Source organism: Nicotiana sylvestris, chromosome 12, assembly GCF_000393655.2.
Source record: "Nicotiana sylvestris chromosome 12, ASM39365v2, whole genome shotgun sequence".
NCBI classification, from domain to species: Eukaryota; Viridiplantae; Streptophyta; class Magnoliopsida; order Solanales; family Solanaceae; genus Nicotiana; species Nicotiana sylvestris.
Window position 1 is genome coordinate 83,970,951 of NC_091068.1, and position 21,100 is coordinate 83,992,050.

General features: G+C 34.0%; 2 protein-coding genes across 3 annotated transcripts; one reads left to right on the forward strand and one right to left on the reverse strand.

Moving 5' to 3' along the window:
- Positions 1-9,239: 9,239 nt before the first annotated feature.
- Positions 9,240-13,400, forward strand: LOC104220676 (squalene synthase-like; the record flags this gene model as incomplete). The annotated part of the gene is made up of 13 exons (XM_009771583.2): positions 9,240-9,330; positions 9,472-9,561; positions 10,178-10,253; positions 10,518-10,587; positions 11,086-11,229; positions 11,305-11,409; positions 11,541-11,687; positions 11,954-12,029; positions 12,136-12,224; positions 12,424-12,515; positions 12,590-12,638; positions 12,736-12,802; positions 13,201-13,400. Coding segments are annotated over 12 exons (1,086 nt in total), but the record flags the coding sequence as incomplete, so codon positions are not given.
- A 2,154-nt stretch (positions 13,401-15,554) lies between these two features.
- On the reverse strand, positions 15,555-18,479 carry LOC104220659 (transcription factor bHLH130-like). 2 transcript variants are annotated; one of them, XM_009771555.2, is made up of 6 exons: positions 17,824-18,479; positions 16,612-16,928; positions 16,357-16,527; positions 16,110-16,175; positions 15,959-16,027; positions 15,555-15,872 (listed from the first exon to the last, which is right to left on the reverse strand). In XM_009771555.2, the coding sequence occupies exons 1-6, from the start codon at positions 18,185-18,187 to the stop codon at positions 15,813-15,815; spliced, it is 1,047 nt and encodes a 348-aa protein (XP_009769857.1). In that variant the 5' UTR covers positions 18,188-18,479; the 3' UTR covers positions 15,555-15,812. The 2 variants fall into 2 exon arrangements, with proteins under 2 accessions (XP_009769857.1, XP_009769873.1); XM_009771571.2 differs by having other exon boundaries at positions 17,056-17,898.
- Positions 18,480-21,100: the final 2,621 nt, after the last annotated feature.

Consider the following 21,100-nt stretch of genomic DNA (forward strand, 5'->3'; position numbering starts at 1 on the left):
TCCGAACCCCAGCCTTCGTCTTCAACCTCATCCCCTTCAAACCCTAGAGCCGCCCCTGTATCCCCCACCATGAAAACCGGCGGCATGAACGCCAGTGACCTTCCCCTTAACACCCTAGAACCCCCTTGCCATCCTGAACTTGGATCTGTTAACCATGTAGTTCGAATCATCCCCTAGGTCCTCGAATCTTCAATTGAAGATTCGAGTCAAAACTCGGTTTACACCAACCAACCCCAGCTTCACACCAGACACTCCCCAGACCCTCCTCGTGACCAAACCATACTTGGTTTGGTCCGAATCTGACCAGGGAAACATGAATCCCGGATCTGAGTTTTGGAACTTTGTAGCTCTTCATCACTGGCCCATGTCCGTCCGAGCCTAAGAGATTAAGGTCTAATGGACCTTAATCGAAGTGTTTCTCATCTGAGAAACACTTCGATTAAAGTCCATTCAGCCTTAAGAGAGGTCCGTCCAAATCCGGGTTCAAACTTTTAACTTTTCAAGTTTAAGGTGAGTCTGCTTTCTTTCCTTTATTTGTTTTAGTCCGTGTGATTTGTTTTAAGAGTCTATTCATATTTGTTTTAAAATTTTATCGACTTCTGTTTGTCCACTTTGCCTGAACTTCTGTTTGTCTGAATGAGTCTTTCCATTTGTTCTGATAATGTGTATGTAAATGTTGTGCAAGTAGCTGATTTTCAAATGTTGACTGACTAGTTGACTCCTCGAGTGTATTTCTGCTTAGTCAGTATAATTCGAACCATGTATCGATACTGTTCAAATGTCTGATTTTTGGCTACGATTGTGTATGTTAATGCTAATATAGTCGAGTCGACATGTGTCGTCAATTAGTTTCAACTATCTGAACAAAGTAAATCGATTTGCTTCTGATGAACATTTGCCTGGATCAATTAAGAATCAGTTTTGTTTACTTATAGCTGTTGAATTGGATCAGTAGTGCTTAAATTCTGAATCAGAGGGCATGTGCACTTGTGCACAGCATGTGCATTGGTGCACCTCATGTGTTTTGTGCACAGCCTGTTTTCCTGCATAAAAGGGCTTTTAATTTTAAAATGGTTTGACAGCATATGTTGTCAGACATATTCTACTGCCCATACTTGCTTTTAGTTAATAAAATAGAAAAGTTAAATCTGCCAGGGAAGGATGGGGTTTTTAATACCTAATTAGCTAAAGTGGAACTGAAAATGGAAGGCACATGGGAAGGTACTGTGATATTCTAAAACAGGCTGTTAAAAGGGGTGGTGTTGAGGCTTATAAAAGGAGAAGCACATTGAAGGGAATCAGAGGAGATAGAGAGGATTAGAGGGGAAAAAGAAAAAAAAAAGATAGACTGTGAGGAATTCTTTGAAAGAGAGAGCTGGAATACACACTGATAGAGACACACAGACAGAGCACACAGAGATAGGGAGAGATACTAAGAGGGAACATCTGAGAGTTCAAATTTTTTGGAAACAGAAAACTGGAAAAGAATTTTTTGTCTGATAACTCAGACAGACAAAACCAGAAGTTGCTTCCTTTCCTTTTGTTTCTGACTTCACTAAATCTGGACCTGTTCTGTGCAACACTGATTTCTCACAACTGAGTCTGCTTGTTTGTTGTTTGTTCTACTCGAAAGTTTGGTTTAGTTGGGGTTGATCTCACTCCAATTGTTTTGTGAGTTGTGGTTGCTACTCTTCTGTTTCTTGGTGTTGTTGCTATACTGCCCTGCTGCTACTGTTAGTGCTGTTACTGCTGCTGCATTTGTTCATTGTTACTCTACTGATTGCCCTCTTCTTCAATTGCAAATATTCCCAGGTACACAACCTTTGAACCATGTATTGTTGAAAGTTTGAAGTTGAAGCAGAAATAAAGAAATGAACATCAGTTTATGTTATAGCATTGGTGTAAAAAGATAGTTCGAATGTTAGTTGGGCCTGTATTTTTACTGCAAACTGCAAATATTCTGTATAAACTAGCATACATTCTGTTTAAGATGAACGTTAGATAGCATGGCTCAACAGTAATGACAGTATGACATAGACAGCATGTTTGATTTAGTATACATTCAGTTCAGTATAACACTTGTTTGGTTTAGTTATGACTCTATAACATAGAGTCATGGTAAGCACTTGTATGTATTTTGCCTAGACCACTGAATTGACAAATCTGTGGTACTAGGTCCGGGATAAATGTATCCCAAACAAACTCTCATGCGGTCGCATTAAGAGTTTGGCTATGAAGGCCAGCTTTCCTGTCAGATTATGTGCTCCAATATAAGTTCGATGTCGGGTCTCGGTATAGATTCCTTGTTTCGAAATAATGTGATGAATGTCGAGGGAAGCTAGTAGTCGTTTTGAGGTCAATTAGTCGTAATTTTCCTAATAAAACAGCCAATTTCGTTTATCAACTTCAAATAGGTTAGAGTTAAAAAACAGAACTTGGAGGTCGTTAAATATAACTCAGTATATGTTGTTAGTTTGCTTGCAATCTCACTTAGAAAATTGATAAGCGCGTTCACTCGATGAAGACAAAGCATGAGGTGACTCTCACCTCATAAATATTCAATCGGGTAATCAAACAAACTTAGATTCGGCAAGCATAATAAAGATTCAGTCTGTATTTGTTCAAATAAGTAAGTTCGGTATCATCTTTCTTTTAAAGATAAACGCAGTAGAAATGTAGCCACTGTAGGGTACCCTTCTAAAATAATGAGACGAGCCTCGCCGAATAAAAATGCAAATTGCGGGGCCCTCAACAATTGATCATGATAAATACTTAGAATTTGGGACGGACTGTTTAGTGAACTCCACTGCCTTCCCCAAAGATAATAACGCGTTTAGGCGCGACTTTAAGTAAATTATATTCTTAAAATCGGGTGCACATTGATGTGACCCGAATCCAAGTCTCAACGGAGCCAAAATGTATTAACAACTACGGGTGCATTGATTGTGACGTGGTTCGAGATGCATTTTCACGACGTTGCAATTCTATAAAATAAATGATAATAATAAAAGCGGTTTAAACTTAATAAAAGCACATAAGTCACAACCTGTATTTAAATCAGATACTTAGCCATTATAACAATTTAAGCGACCGTGCTAGAACCACGGGATTCGAGGGTGCCTAACACCTTCCCTCGGGTCAACAGAATTCCTTACTTAGAATTTCTGGTTCGCAGACTTCATTTGGAAAAGTCGAAAATTTCCTCGATTTGGGATTCAAGATAAACCGGTGACTTGGGACACCAAAAACCAAACCTTTCCCAAGTGGCGACTCTGAATTAAATAAATAATCCCACTTCGAATATTGTCACTTAAATTGGAAAAACTCCACCCGCACATTTAACCCTCCGGGGCCGGGCGCGCAAAAAGGAGGTGTGACATACGGTATTACCTAGTACACTTATACTTAATGCATAATATAGCGTAAGTATATATATTGTGTATATATAAGCTGTATTCGATACGGTATTACCTCATACACTTATAGTTAGTGCATAGTATAGCGTAAGTACATATTATATATATATATATATATATATATATAAGCTCTATTCGATACGGTATTACCTAGTACACTTATACTTAGTGCATAATATAGCGTAAGTATATTATATATATATATATATATATATAAGCTGTATTCGATACGGTATTACCTAGTACACTTATACTTAGTGCATAATATAGCGTAAGTATATATATTGTATATATATAAGCTGTATTCGATACGGTATTACCTCATACACTTATACTTAGTGCATAGTATAGCGTAAGTACATATATTATATATATATAAGCTGTATTCGATACGGTATTACCTCATACACTTATACTTAGTGCATAGTATAGCGTAAGTACATATATTATATATATAAGCTGTATTCGATATGGTATTACCTCATACACTTATACTTAGTGCATATTATAGCGTAAGTACATATTATATATATATATATATATATATAAGCTGTATTCGATACGGTATTACCTAATACACTTATAGTTAGTGCATAGTATAGCGTAAGTACATATTATATATATATATATATATATATATAAGACTGTATTCGATACGATATTACCTCATACACTTATACTTAGTGCATAGTATAGCGTAAGTGTATATATTATATATATATAAGTTGTATTCGATACGGTATTACCTAATACACTTATAGTTAGTGCATAGTATAGCGTAAGTATATATATTATATATATAAGCTATATTCGATACGGTATTACCTCATACACTTATACTTAGTGCATAGTATAGCGTAAGGACATATATTGTATATATAGACACACACGCCCGCTTCGTAGTACTATTCATCCCTTGTATTACAAAATTATTAACAACTTACATTTATATTGTTTACATAGTAAACACAAAAGTGATTTTTAAATTTGACCATATAGAGACCAACTTTGGTCGCTAACTTTAAATGAATTTAATTTAGCGACCAAAGTTGGTCACTAAATGTACATGAATTTAAATTAGAGACCAAATTTGGTCACTAAAATTTAATCAGATTTATTTATATTTTATATAATATTTAAATTAATAATAAAAATTGTTAAACGTTAGAACTGGGTCCCACATTGGCGACCAACTTTGGTCGCTAAATTTTGAATTATATTTATTTATATTTTATAAAATTTTTACATAAATATATAATTTATTAAAATATTATAACTGGGTCCCACTTTAGCGACCAAAGTTGGTCGCTATCTTCTTATCCTTCAGTTAGCGACCAACTTTGGTCGCAAGTTTTAAATTATATATATTTATATTTTATAAGTTTTATAAAATAATAATAAAATTATTAAAAAAAATTGTGTGGGTCCCACTTTTGCGACCAACATTGGTCGCTAAACTCAGTGTATCTTTGACCAAGCAAGTCTGACCAGTCCAGTCAACAGTTTGACTAAATTTGCGTCCAAATAGCGACCAACTATGGTCGCTAAATTATTTCAAATATTTTTTTATTATTTTCGATAGTTTGGCGACCAACTTTGGTCGCTTTTCTTAACAGACCAAATTTGGTCGCCAATATTTGGTCGCTTTTTGGCCGAATTCTAGTAGTGCGAGCCTAGCATTCGACACATTGTGGATGATATTATATAGAGAGAGAGGGAGAAAGAGAGAAAATATCATTATAGAGCAACAGTAAAATTCAACATTAACTCGCCAGAATGTATATTTTATTATTTTATATTCAATTTAATTTTATACGTGGTGTTTGAAAAGAAAGAAAAACTTTTAACACATACTAATAAATAATACTGTTAGAGCTCGTGTCTCTATATATAAGATCTAGCATGTGATTGTTTAAAAACATATTAATAGAAAGAAAAGAATGATGTATAAAATGGAACAAATGCATGAAATGTGTTTTTCACTTGATACTCAACTCCCAAAGAACAATCTGACTACGAGAAAAGCAAGTTGGAAAGAACCTCTGGCTCAACTCATAAAGTCTCAGTTTTTCTCATACTTATATATACTGTCATTGACACTTGTCATTATCACACTTCTTTTTCTGAAACAGTACTAATGTTGTCCAATATTTGGCTGAAGAAAAAGGTAGAAGAATGGCGGAGATTGTGAGGCATCCGGATGAAGTATAGCCATTGATGAAGCTCATGGTAGCTGCAAAACTCATCGAGAAGCGGACACCATTGCAGCCACACTGGGCCTTCTGCTATACTACTCTCCGCAACGTCTCTGCTCTCCTCATTCAACAGCTCCCTACCGACCTTCGAACGTCGTAAGTGAAATGCCTTTTTTCCTTTTTTTAATGTAAAAGAAACTTTAGTCAGTTACCTTAGCAGTGTCTACAAGTAATTATTTAAAAAATAAGGTAAATTACCTAGCCTTTCCAACATACTACTACAACAGCAGCAGCAGCCCAGTATAATCCCACAGGTAGCTTTTCCAACATATTAACATAAATATATACTATGATCATTTTTATCCGAATTAAATATGGGTCGGATCGGATAATTTATCTGTGTTTGCATGACCCATTTTGACCCGACCCGCCCATTTGTCACCCCTAGATGGTCACTTAATTTTTATTTTATTATATTAAAGTTATTACACTATTTTTTGTAATAAAAATGTTATTCAACTTTATGTAAGTATCACAAAAAGTCACTTGAAAAAAAAAGAGACATTTTCTATGAAACTTAAAAAAAGTTTGAGTGACATTTCTGCTTAAATTAGTACTAGTATAATTTAGTGACTTTAATTTCATGATAATAAGGTAAAGGTAGTTATTTTTATTATAAAAATAGACCTATAAGTCACATGTTCGAGCCATGAAATCAAACATTATATTGATGCGTGCATTAGGGCTAAATTACCAACTTCAAGAGGAGGACTCCTACATCACACCCCTTTGGGGCGGCCTTTCTCCGGGTGGAGCCTGGATTTCAAGCTTATGGAATTGGAATCCTAATCCTTTTAAGTTAATGGGTTCCAAGTTAATAATTGTTACTACATATTTAATGAAAATTTTAAGACAAATACATGATTGAACCAAAGCTACTAGGTTCGGTCAAACCCGTAGCCGATAATGTGGCTCCGCTTCTGCCCGGACCCTGTGTGAACGCGGAATGCTTCGTAAACTGGTTTGCCCTTCTTTTAATATAACTTTTTGGAATGTTTTCGTTCTTATGCAATATTTGAAACTTATTTATCAAAATTATCCTAATTTTGTATATTACCCGCCATAAACAAGGATTGCTTACAATTTATATACAATCCGTTATTAGTGCTTTAAATTAGAAGATTCAGTTACATCCTTTTGCTTTTTCCTCTCTTTTCCTCTTTCCCTATTCTCTGCCGCCTCTCGTCATATGTAATCCATTATTAGTGCCTTAAATTATGGGATGTAATTACACTCTTTTCTTTTTTTCTTAGGAACTTGTTCTGTAGTGCTTCATCGGATCGATTGCACGTAATAGTAATTTGTATCGGTGAAGTGGAGATTAAAATCAATAAATGGAGTATAGTTGATTCGTTTGACAATTCGGATAATTTTTTGGTGCTTGATCCACTTAATTGGCCTAATCAAAAATATTCTTCTTCCTTAAATGACAAAATTTATGATATTCCAAATGTCAAGATGTATTACAATCTTATATTATAGGCATGACATCAAATTTGATACTACAACAATACATAAACTAAAACTAAATTTTATACAACTAATTATATTGTATACAATTTATTTATAATTTATCTACAACTTTCATACATTATTTTTACCCAGTTAAAAATAACTACAACATCATAACTTAAATATAATTTTTATACAAATATGTCTTTTGTATGTATTTTGCATGCGGTACATTCTTTTTCTTCTCTGAAATTCCAATCAAACTTTCTCTCTTGATATAATTTTGATATATATCAATAATTTTATGTAAAAAGAAAGTATTATAATTTAAATACAAATTTCATACAATGATTCATATATTATGTAACTATTTTTCAACTTTCATACAACATTCAAATTAAAAAAATTAACTACTACAGAACAAAACTTAAATAAAATTTACATGTAATTATAATGCAACTTTAATGCATCTTCGAGTTTCAATCTAAAAATTCATCCAAAATCAATTATAATCTTCACCAAAAACTCTCAAAATTGATATATAAACTCGAAAGAATATTCCCGATCGTTTGTAACAACACCCAATCAAAATAAATAATAATTTTACAAAAATCAAATTCAAATCAAAGTTTCGAAGCTTTTGAAGGCTCAATGGTTGGCGGGGCAATGAACAACGACGGGTAAATTATATATCAACTTGTAATTAAGTTAAAACCTAAGCGAAAGTAAATAAGTTTCTAACGTAGTACACAGGTAAAAATCTCTATTTGGTTTAGTGCAATAAAGTAAAAGTGAATGGATTGATCATGCATAAAAATTAGGGGGAAGTGCACGGTTAGCCACTAATAACACATGTATTTACTTTTAAGCCACCGTTTAAAATGTTTTTAGTCTTTAGCCACTGCTTTAATAAACTTTAACTGCCCGGACGAAAATACCCTTCTGCTCATGTCCTTAACTTTTGTACTTAACTTCAGGACTACATGTCCTTAACTTTTGAACTTGGAACTAACTCTAAGTTCAGGACTTTAGGACCACATGTCCTTAACTTTTGAACTTGTAACTCTAAGTTCAGGACTTCAGGGCTACATGTCCTTAACTTTTGAACTTGGAACTCAAACTTCAGGACCAAGCGTCCTTAAATTTTGAACTTGGAACTCAAACTTCAGGACCAAGCGTCCTTAACTTTTGAACTTGTAAGTCAAAGTTAAGAACCTATTATCCTTAACTTTTGAACTTGTAACTGTAAGTTAAGGACTATTTGTCCTTAACTTTTGAACGTGTAACTGTAAGTTAAGGACTGTTTGTCCTTAACTTTTGAACTTGGAAATCAAAGTTAAAGACCTATTGTCCTTAACTTTTGGACTTGTAACTGTAAGTTAAGGTCTGTCTGTCCTTAACTTTTGAACTTGTAACTATAAGTTAAGGACTGCTTGTCCTTAACTTTAGAACTTGTAACTGTAAGTTAAGGACTGTCTGTCCTTAACTTTTGAACTAGTGTCCTTAACTATTGAACTTAACTTTTGAACTTGAACTAGTGTCATTATTTGCCTAATTGCTTTTGATATCATTGATACTAATGAATGTTGCATGAAGATCTCGTCTAAAGTTTCTTCTCCTCTCTCTCCCTCTTTATTTTTTACTGTTTCTTTTACTTGGTGCCATGGACTTTTAATTACATAGGCACTGGAGTTGGAAAATCGAAAAATGTGGAAGATAACGATGATGAAGAGCTTCAAGCATCATTAGAGAAATGGAAGTCTAAGACATATGCTTTGATTGTCCCTCTAAGAGTTGTTTCTCTTAGTAACTCATTTCCTCCGGTGTGGCTCAAGGTCTACTAACTCTGCTCCATATCTCACTTTCTTACTTTAAGAATACGATCAATTCAGACCTTATATGGTGTAAAAGTTGTCTTAATAAGTTGCAAGTAGATATTTGTATACGCAGGATCAGAGAGAAAAGAGATAGAAGAAAGAGTAACACAGTCTTTTCATATTAATTTTAATAGACTAGTGGCTACTATTGCTAAGCATTAAAAATATTGGATAAAAAGTAAATACCACCTTAAACAGTGGCTGCCCATGCCATTTCTACTAAAAATTACCCCTGTTATTTTCTCTTTGGAAGGTTGAGTCTTGTAAACTTCCGTCCAACTCTGCAGGTTTGCGTTTACTATTTGGTTCGTCGAGCACTTGACACTGTTGGTGAGTTCAATTCCATAATCTCTCATCAGTTTAATTTCATGAATATACTGTAGGAATTCTAATCCATTATTCTATTGGTTGATTTCTATAAGCATTGGAATGTTGCTTTCACTAATTTTTTTGTTTCCTTCTAATTGACAGAGGATGATACCAGCTTAGCTATTGAGGTTAGAGTACCGATCTTGAGAAACTTTTACTGCCATTTCTATGATCGTGAATGGCATTTTTCATGTGAGTGTTAATTGCTCTAACTTGTGTTCTTCACTCAACTTTATTCTTGCTTTTGTAATTAAAGAGGCTCCATTTAGACAAGCTTTGACAAACAGGCGTTTTGGTTCTTGGTTTTCTTCTTCATAAAATCTTTTACACTATTAATTATAAGGTTTCCAATTAATTCTTATCAAAACAATAATTTGTTATTGCTTTATGAGGGATTTGATTGCTTAAATACTTTAATTTTTACCCTGGGGCGGATCGGAGCTAAAGTGTCGGCTACGGGTTTAATCAAACCCAGTAATTTTAGTTCAAACCTTGTATTTATCTTATAAAATTCATTTGTGATATATATGTTAATTTAGAACTCAGTTACTTAAAAGGATTAGGATCTCGAGCTCATAAGCTTCAAGTTCTAGTTACGACTCTACGGCAAAGCGTAAATTCAATGCATAATACTATCAGTTGTTTTCCAAAAGAAATAATTAGCATTATACTTTTATTTTAGAGGATATTATCTCACTTTAATTTCGTTTCAAGATATAGTTTTTCCCACTTCATTATTTTTTCTTATTTTATGATATTTATGTGAAGTTTACTAGACTAGTTGCCTTATACCCGTTGTTATTTATAGGTGGTACAAACGCCTTCAAGGTTCTCATGGACCAATTCCATCATGTTTCCACTGCTTTCCTGGAGTTTGATAAAAAGTTAGTTTTTGCAAAGATTTTTTGCTTTTCTAGTATTAATATATTGTTGCATATTAAGAATTGATCCGGCAGATTTATACGAATTAAAAAGGTGTGCTTCGTAGATATATTTGCTCAATGTCCTGTGGTGATACTGAACAGTCCAATTACATACTTACTGATACGTGAACTCCAGAATCATATATAGTTTGAAGTTAAAATCAGAACAATGCTTTTATGATTGGATGCGAGTATTTGTGAATGAACGTTCTACGTATTTTGCAGTTATCAGGAGGTGATTAAGGATATCACCAAGAGGATGGGTGAAGGAATGGCAAAATTTCTATGCAAGGAGGTGATTCAGGATATATATTAACACATTAATTATGATGATGAACATGTCTAATGTGCATTTGTCTTCTCAGTGCTGTACCAGCAAATTTGACTTTGACATCTGCAGCTTTACTCTCAATAGTTTCAGTCAATGAATTTGTTATTAGTATTTCTGCTAGTAATAATTCATATACCTGCATATCGTCTACATGTTTTGAGGAACAATATAAAGAAAACCATGAATTGCACATTTTGTCATTTTGGAGTCATCTTCTATGTATCTGGAGAAAAAAGAAACAATACTAAATAGTATCGAGAGATGAGAAATACTTGATATTTGGTTATCTTCATTTTAGTCTTGTTCTTTTGATTGGTAATTTCAATGGCTAGTCATCATTCTAATTTAGAATTTATAAAGCATATATGCCTTATGAAAGCGCCACTTTTATGATGTCTAAGGGTGTCCCTGCATACTTTAACCCTCGTGCATTTCACTTACAAGCCATCTGGTCTCATGCAGGTAGAAACACTAGATGATTACAATGAATATTGTCATTATGCAGCTGGACTTTGTGGATTAGGCTTGTCAAATCTTTTTTATGCTTCTCGAAGAGAAGATTTAGCACCAGAATCCCTCTCCATTTCTATGGGTTTATTTCTTCAGGTATTGTATATATTGACCCTAACATGCATGTTTAGCAGTCCTCAAAAAACTTTGATATTTGGAAATATATTTCAGAAAATAAGCATCATTAGAGATTATCTAGAGGACATAAATGAAGTACCCAAGTGTCGTATGTTCTGGCCCCGTCAAATTTGGAGTAAATATGTTAACAAACTTGAGGTTAGTTCTGTTTGAAATGAGGTTTGTCGTCTTTTCCTTAAAGATGTTGTAGAATTCATTTGATTTCATCATAACAAGTGCTATTCCTTGTTTGAAGTTCATATGTTGGTTCACTTCCTTATGTGCCTCAGGACTTTAAGTATGAGGAAAACTCAGTCAAGGCAGGGCAATGTCTGAATGAAATGGTCACTAATGCTTTATCACATGCAGAAGATTGTCTGACTTACATGTCTAATTTACGAGATCCTGTTATCTTTCACTTCTGTGCAATTCCCCAGGTATAAACTTTCCTTGAACAGTTCATATTGGTGTGTGTATGAGAATGGAATGCGTTATGGAAAGTGTAACAAACTCACTATAAGCTTACACTTTAGTAAATCATTCAATTTGCACTGTAATTGTCTTGTTGCCATGAAACATATGCATCCCATATATGGTGTATTACAATAACTTTCATACTTACAGAAATATTACTTTTGTTCATGTTAAGTAATCCTTCTTGAAGCATTCATTGCCTTCACGATGTGCTTTCTTATACTACCAGATCATAAATATGGGGAACTTGACGATGTACTACAACAACATTGAAGTTTTCAAAGGTGTTGTAGAAATGAGACGAGGTAAAGATACACATCTTCTCGATATTTAATTTTAATTGGACAAAGTATTATACATGATTCTCAGTACAACATTAAGTCTTTTTTTTTTTTGGTTTCTTCTTTCTAGGCCTCTGTGCTAAGGTTATTGGTCAGACAAGAACAATGACTGATGTCTATAGAGCTTTCTTTGACTTTTGTCGTATATTGGAATCCAAGGTATATATTGCTCACCATTCTCAGGACAAGTTTAACTCTGCATGCAGTTGTGACTTACTCATTCTAGAGTTGCCCCGTGAAAAGCTAGTTTGTAAAATTCTAAATTTGTCAAATCTGATCTATGAAGCCAATGATGTTCAAAGCTTGACTATGGTTCTTCTTTATGTTAAAAAATTGATTCTTTAATCGGTTTTTTCAGGTTGACCATAATGATCCAAATGCAACGATTACTTTGAAGAGGCTTGAAGCAATCTCGAAAACCTGCAGAGACTCTGGAACCTTGAATCAAAGGTTTGTTATGTTTCCTTGTTTATCTTTTCTGGAATTTTTTGTCAAAATCAATTGATGACTTTATCTACCACCAGGAAATCTTGCATATTCAGCCGTCAGCGTAATTACTATATTCAAGTTCTGGTGAGTTTTTATGCTGATATTTAGTTCATGCGTTACATTACACTTATAGCTTTTCTACAATAAATAATTTTTTCCTCATTTCTCGATTTGTTTGCAGATTACTTTCCTTTTCATCATACTGGCTATTCCTTATACATCAACAAAAATACCTTAAGAGACCATAGGTAAGCATTCAGATGACTCTACTCTTACGCGAGTAAAATGCAAAGAATGTGAAAATGTAAGAATCATTAGAGAATCTTGATTAGATTAGTAACAATACCCTAACAGGAAAAGAAGAAACAAAGTTGTTGGACTCACATTTGTCATATCAAAATCATATGTAGACAGAATTTTTTGTTGCTAAATCATAAACAAAGAAAAACAAACTTGTGTTCTATATTCAGCATTCCAAGTGTTGTATCAAAGAACAATCATACTTAGTTTTCACTGATTTGCTCGCGAACATATTAGATTATCATTCAATCTTTAATACAAGCAAAGAAACATGGTGGTTAATACTGCTAGCTTTTCATATTGTGGAAATATTACCCGATTCATTTTTCTTCATTTTGTATTATAGGTTTGATGTAGAAGAAAAGAGAAGTCTAGTCAAACAAGTGGAACCAAGTTGTAAATCTTTTAAAGATGATTGCTCATATATTCAATCTCCTGAATTCTCAATGTAGGTAATGGCTGTTGAATCCTTATTAGTCTTGTTCCTAGTAGATGTATTCACTCGTCTATATTATCCCTTGAACATCACAAAAATAATATATATAAGTGAGAGAAATGTATCCCATTTTCTGGAAATTGAAGGAAATGAAGGATCCTTTCCTTTACATCATTGCTACAGTATTGTCTACGAGAATGAGTTGAAACAACAACTACACCGAATACCCAAGAAATTGGGATCGGCTATTTTAATTCTCACTATCCATGTTGCTACATTTAAGCCTGTTTCAGTCCCACGGAACTATGGTGATGATGAGCTGATGTATGTATGAGCGTTATTGGTCAGTTGTTTCCATCTAATGCCCATTTAATACTTTCTTGCATTGGTTGTTTAGATTCATTCTTGACAAATTTCTGTAATATATCCTTGTGATTTTCACCATAAGAACGGGTTATAAAAATACTTAGTAGGGTGCGGTTTGTGTTTAGTTTTACGTGTGGGTGGGAGACGGGGGAGAGAATATTAAAAATGTCATCCATGTCCCCTTCCCAAACCCCTAAGAAAAAGGAGAAAAAAATGTAAATGACTTCACTCTTTGAATGTGGATGTATTATCCACATGAACAACCCAGAATACTGACTTAGTTTAATCCTACTTCGAGGGAATAATGATAAGCAAAAAAATCCTTTACTCGAAAGTCATTGCTGATTTGATCTTTTTTTCTTGGGCATGGGCGAGACAAAGTCTTCTTACTCTCAAGGAAAATAAATCCTGACTTCAAAAGGGAGTTTCTTTTGATAAATAAATGAAAATTTTACCTTATCAATTTTTTACAATGTCATTTTTCTATGTACTTTCACATAGGAAGATCCAATAGAAGGCCTAGTTCTACTCTGCTATAGTTTGCTGCTCTGGCAAATCCGCTTTTCTTTTTTGCCCACAGAATTCTGTATCCTCTCCCAGTACAATTTCTTGTTTATGCTTTTTAATTAAAACCATATATATGGATCCCAACTTGAATATGAAAAGGAGCTAGAGCTAATATCAATTTGTTCTGTACAAGACACGTGGTCGTCGTTCCAATAGAGACAAAAATACTAGGTAATTTCTTTCCATCTATCTAAGCTTTGATGGATAAAGTTACCTGATAATTGTTTATAGTAGAAAGTAGCAAGTATCCTGTAAAATTAATCGGGATGCACGCAAGCTGACCCAGACAGCTCAATTATTTAAAAAAAATACATAGTTAGTCGTTAATTAAGTATTTCCATGTCTTATTCCTAAGTTTCATCAGGTCATATTAATTCTCTTAGGCAACCAGCACTACATGGTCTGAATGAGGTTCACTTGAATTTCCTGTGTCGAAAACCATATTGTACAAATAGGGTATAAAGGAAGCTTAGTGCGGTGGCTCAAGATTACTCGAGGCCACAAGTTCGAATTTTTGCTTTTTTTTCCTCTCAAGTGCTGTAATTGTTAGAATACATTCACGTGTCAGTCATTCATTACAGCACCTCACACACTAGTCAGTGCTGTGGGGCTGTCATGGGGCCAATGCTGTCCTGTATATTTGCACTTTTGTCGTCACATTTCCACCTCAGTACTGTCACTGATATGGGTATAAGCATTCCCAAGGCAATCCCAACTAACCAATTCAATGCAATGAAATAATATCAGCCCCTTTTTTCTAATTGGACAAGAAAAAGGCATAGCAGTAAGCAGAGATGCTTCTTGAAATTTTGTGTTCCTTCAAATAATAGAATAGGAATCAGATAAGGTTCCTCTAGTCTAGAGAAAAAGGTCATCCAGGCAGTTAAAGATTTAAGTCATATATAGGCTTTAATATATAGATACGTTTGACTTCCACCAATAACAACCTCACCCATCCACATCTTGGTTGGTCTATAAATGGAAAGGAGGGATCTAACAGCTCATATATGAGATCAAGTGGGAAAAAAGAAGCATTGACTTTTATGCTAATCCACACTTCTTTATTAAGCAAAAGAAAAGGAGTATGTGCTATGTATAGAGTGACATTTAAAAAAAAATTGCACTAGACCAATAACAACATATTACTTTCAATATTGATACGATAACATGAAAACTAGAGTAATAACTCGTTGTTACGTGTTAAATTGCTAATAATATAAAAGTTCTTTATATTGTCAGTATGCATTACTTAAACTCCAAGAGAAAAGGGAATGCATATACCAAGGAATACATAATCTTATTCTTGCATGTCCTATGCAACCAATGTACACTTTTCCACTAATTATGTTGTTTGAACTTTGAAACATTGTTAGTTTATAGCATCTACCATCTGCAAAAACGACAACCAAAGATCCTTGTGGTCTGGCACTTATCCGGACTTCGCGCATAGCCGGAGCTTAGCGCACCGGGCTGTCCTTTTATGTGTTATTTCTTGTTCTTTTTCTAAACTTCCTAACCTATACCCTTTTGAAAAGAAACTCCATTTATGTATACTCCTCTTGTACTCTTCTCCATTGTGCATAAGCAAATCAGACCCTTTGGTTCTGCATTGCTGAGCATTTGCAGTTCGCCCGATGATCAGTGAGTGTCTGAAAATCATGACATAAATGTGTGAGAAGTTTCAAGGGATAGAATTGATTAAAGCAAATTTTGGATTTATGCTTCCAAATTGTACCTTGTACTGTTTTTGGAGGTCTTTAATGTACTCAACAGCCAAATCTAACATGTCTGCTGTGTTTGTTTGCTGCCAACATGAATTATACCTTAATAAGACTCCACCAAAAGAACAAAAGAAAAAGTGCTGAAAATAGGTATGGAAAATCTACCTTGTCCATGTTGGGGACAAGCTCCTGTAGCTTCCTCATTCTTTCACTTATTCGGGTTCTTCTCACCTGAAATACCATCATATATTTTTATCTCGCGAGTTCCACCAAAGTACTTCTTGATTCAAAATTGAACTTTAAACATAGACTGACTTGTTGGGAAATTCAAGAGATTGTGACAATAATGAACATAAGAATTAGATAGGGCATAAACATATATGTACAACTATGTATGTTGTTTATGTCCTACCCTTTCTGCAATGCTCCTAGGATGAGTAGCACAGCCACGTTTGGCGCGGATCTTACAGGGAATAGTGTCTTGGAAATGCAATAACTTCTCAATAGCTGCAATTTCAGCTGGTGTCTTTGGTAAACTTAGGTGGTGTGACAAAATTGGAGGCCTATTTCCAACTTCTTCAATCTGGTTACAATCAAGATTGCCAATTCAAATTCCACATAACATAACAAATGATTTCAAATTATACCCCACATTATATTTTCATACCTGATCAGCATTAGCAAATAGCTTCCCTTCATTATCTAGTTGAGGGGAATCATTCCAAGAGGTAAAAGGGAATCCCATATTGTAGAATTGAGCTTCTGAGTTGCCATCTCTACGCTTGTCATCATCAGGGACAGTTGTTATGCTGCTCTCGTTATCGACCTCTGAGATTCGAGACAACATTCCTAATGATGAAGGTGTCCCTGATGGGAAACTACTAAAATGACCTTTCAACCTACTTGAAGATGGACTTGAATCTCCACTGGCAACATTTGCCATTCTGTAACCTCCACCACCACCGCCTTTCAACGTGCCATAGCCTGTAATTTACCATTAAACATTAAGTAGCTAACAACTGAAACTTCTTATTAGTGAACACTATAAGAGTGTCAACTGTGAAGAATGCAGAAGCCAACACAATTAGGGAAAGAAGGTGGCGAAAAGCACCTGAAACTCCCATTTCTACTAGAAGTGGATGTAGGGCAGGCTCTGTGGATTCAACTGAACATACTGTTTTTAGCTCGATCTATGTATATATAAAAAAAGGCAGCCCAGTGCACTAAGCTCCCGCTATGCGGGGGTCCGGGGAAGGGCCGGACCGCAAAGGTCTATGTACGCAGTCTTACCCTACATTTTGCAATAGGCTGTTTCCACGGCTCGAACCCGTGATCTCTTGGTCACACAGCTCGATCTATGTATTTATATATATATGTGTGTGTGTGCAAAAAAAAATTAAAATGTGTACATATAATATGATCACACTCATTGAACCCACGACTCCACATCCTGGTTTCGCCTTGATTTAAACTTACCCACGACTCTACATCCTGCCATCATCTACTCCAATTTGGAACAGAAACTAAATCAGGGCAAACCAGAGACATCAACATAAATATAATCTTCTGACATAGTATCATCTGCTTAATCTTTTAGCAACTGCTAGAAACTCTAAATCCATCAATACTTTGTTAAAAACATTAACTGAAAATATATATAACAGTACAACAACTGCGCCTCAATCCCAAACAAGTTGGGGTTGGCTGGCTATACGAATCCTCACTTGTTCATTTGTATATAAACTTAGAACTATTATTGAATGCACCCCTTTACCTACTTTAAGAAAATAAAATATTGCCCACAAATTTAGAGTACTTTCCTAAAGAAGGAAGATGAAGAATGAATGCATGAACAACAAGAATATGAAACAGTAGATACCAATTTGAGAATTAAGGTGGGAGAATAAGCCAGCTGGAGAACTATTTTGCCTCATAAGATTTGATGCCAACTTGTTTTGCCTCTCATGATTATTTCCCAATGAGCCCATCACCCTGTACCCACCACCATCCGTTGACCCCACATTAGCACTAGTATTTTGCCTTGGATATTGAGGTGGCAACTGTGAATTCTGAGACACCAATTGATTATTTAAACCAGCAAGATTGAACCCTTTATTCTCACTGCCAAAATTTTCAATCTTTATTACTCCATCAGTGAGATTCTCAAACAAAGAACTTGGAGCTGAACGAAACCTTAACAAACCAGAATTCATGTTCTGGTTTTTATCAAACTCTGAATCCATTAATAGCTCTCTGTTTTTTTTTGTTTTTTTTTTTGTTTTTGCAAATAACACTTCTTTATATATGGAATTTGAAGAATATATAAAACTAGAATCAGAAGATAAACACTAGGGAGTTAGTACCATACATTTCTTCTACAGAAAAGTCATAATCTTTGTCTGAAATATCAGCTTGTTTGTTAAGCAGTATGGAGATAGAAATCTTCAACAACAAGCAAGAAAGAATAGTCTGTTAAGATTTTTTCTTTTTTACTTTTCAGAGAAGAAGCTTTTAGATCTCTTAGCTGGTGTTTTTTCATGAAAGAAGAGTAGCAAATTATAGAAAAAGGTGATGGATATTTTCTTTTTAGTTTTTTTTTTTTTTTTTGTGGTAAAATATGTGGAAACTCTGAGGTCAATATAGATAGGATAATTAGAAAATGCAAGAAATAGAATGACCTTTTAACTATTCCAATGTATTGTCCCGACAAATTTAAATTTATGTCAAGTAAACTTATTAAAAGGTAAATTAAAACGCTTTCTTTTAAGAATCTTTTTTATTCTCGGTCACAAACAAAAAATCTCTTATTAAAAGTGAAGGAATTTTTATCATCACACTATATATCTCGGTGATAAATAAAATAACCCTCACCATTTGAACTCTTTTAGAGTGTATATATACACGAATTTAAGCTCTTTTAAACATGGATTTCAATTGCCACCGAGGGGGACAGATGTTCGAGCCTCTCTTTATTTGTTTCTATTTTTACTTTTGTTTGAAATAACTCTGCAATTAGAATTAATTCTGTTATACCGTGTACGTATCTACTAGCTAGTTTCCTTTGCTTTCTTGCACAGCTGCACTGTCATTACTCCTACATGTTATGGACCCTTATTGGAGCATCTAAAGATTCTTGACTGTTTGAAAATGTAAAAAATGTTAGATTGTGACAATTCAATAATATTACTGCAAGCATTTTCTCTTCTTTTTTTCGGAATAATATTATTATGCTACGTATATATTACTTGACATTTCAAGATAACAACATAAAGCCAAAGGTATTTCGAATTTATTTGATTTTTGAGTAGCTTTGGAAAATGAATTAGTGTGACCAAAGTATTGTTGCAGCTAGCTAGTTATTTTTTTGTGTTTAAACTTTGAAATGCTAAATTCAGATCGAAAAGATTGACTTCTAGAAAGACATATCAGAGCCGTAAATTTCAGACTAGATAAATGAATTTCTCATAGCATAAATAATATAGTATGAATTTTCTGGTTATTCTAATTGCATTGCTAAAAAACTCATTATGAAGTATGGATTAATCCCATAATAATGAGTAGAGATACGGCTTCCAAGATGCTTAAAGATTTGGTTCATAGTTGCTTATAAAGCTGAGATATCTTTCGGATTTTAATTTTGAAACTTGAAAAATCATCCGAAAATATGTTAGGAAAGCAATTGCATGGGTGCTTTAAATTCTGGATTATATTTAAAGATGTTTTTGCATGCCTACTCCGACAATACGATGAGATCACTTTTAGAGGAAATGATCTCATATGCTCAGTTACGAATTAAATTTTAAAATGATCAAACAAAATATTTTATTTTTAATTTATCGATCTTCTATAAAAACTAACAAAATGAGAAATGAAGGAGATAAACTTGAATATTCTCATTAAAGTGGCTTTGCATTTGAAAATTGGAATAGGATCCGTCCCATGAAGAAAAAAGAAAAATAAATATGGATGCTTTTGTACTAATGAATTACTATTATTTTATATATTTTGAACTTTAGGCTGGGTTTAACCCCCAAAAAAGAGAAAAAGAAACTTTATGCTGGTTGGAAGAACAGCGTTAAATGTCACATAAATTTAATTTATCTGACTTTTGTTGAAAAAATATTTTGAAGCAGGTCGCTTTCTATAGGCGACCTAGAGTAAAAAATATTTAAAGCAGAAAGCTTTTATTATGATATATATATATTATATATTTGAAGTTTTTGGGATAAACTAGTAGATAATGAAAGGCGAGAAAAAAAAATTAAAAACCACAACGAAGGCAAGGACATTTTTCTTGGATCAATCTATAATTAAACTAATTAACGTTGTAAATTGTAAATTAAGGGCCATAAACCGATCCCCGTTTTTATATTCCATATTTTCTAAATTTGCAGAACAGCCACTTGATAATTTTCCAAAAGTCAAATCACTAGTTTTCTTCCTCTTTCTTTCTCCTTTTGATCTCAAAGAATTTTCTCTTATTCTCAACGAATATACCAATTTCTTTTAAAGGTCGTGTGAAGGGTGAGCTGGTCCCATTTATTACTTAGGAGTTAGGAGTACTAGTTTAGCCAAAGTGATGTAATCCTATTATACTAAACTTGTCCTTTAATTAAAGCCATAGTGATTTAACCAAGGGATATATTTAGGAGTATCAAGGAGTACTTTTTTGATGCAATGCATGCAGCTTTCAAAAGAAGTTTTTTTTCCTCCTTTTTTTTTTTCATTTTTCTCTTGCAACACAAAATAGTGTATTAAACGTGTACTAGAAGTTGATGCCTTCGAGCTTGTTGTTTAGAACAAACAAAAATATATTGCTAGTTTTGTGACATTTTTATCAGGTAAGAAGGGGGAAAAATCGACAAATCATTAATCATATCTTGCTTGTCGTTAAAGGCTGAGAATTAGGGTTCGATAAATTGATACAACTCCAGAAAGATTTTAAATCCGTATGAGAACAGAAAACAAGCCTTCATAACAAGAAATGAGTGGCCATGTGGTACCACCCCGGTTATTAAGCAATTAAGTTTTTCTTTATCTGTTAGGGACAGTCGCATAGATTGAGACGTGAATGTAAAGCTAAGTATTTGAAAAGTTGGTCTTTTCGGAATAGAATACTTCTTTGACAGAGGTTGAAGCAAAAAAGGAGGAGGATC

Bases quoted from the DNA above. Each gene is read 5' to 3' on its own strand.
- LOC104220659 (XM_009771555.2), bottom strand. From the start codon at position 18,187: ATGGATTCAGAGTTTGATAAAAACCAGAACATGAATTCTGGTTTGTTA. The intron at 16,176-16,356 runs GTAGGACATAAA...ATGGTATTTCAG, and splicing joins CTAGGAGCATTGCAGAAAGG to GTGAGAAGAACCCGAATAAG. The intron at 15,873-15,958 runs GTACAATTTGGA...CATGATTTTCAG, and splicing joins ACCTCCAAAAACAGTACAAG to ACACTCACTGATCATCGGGC.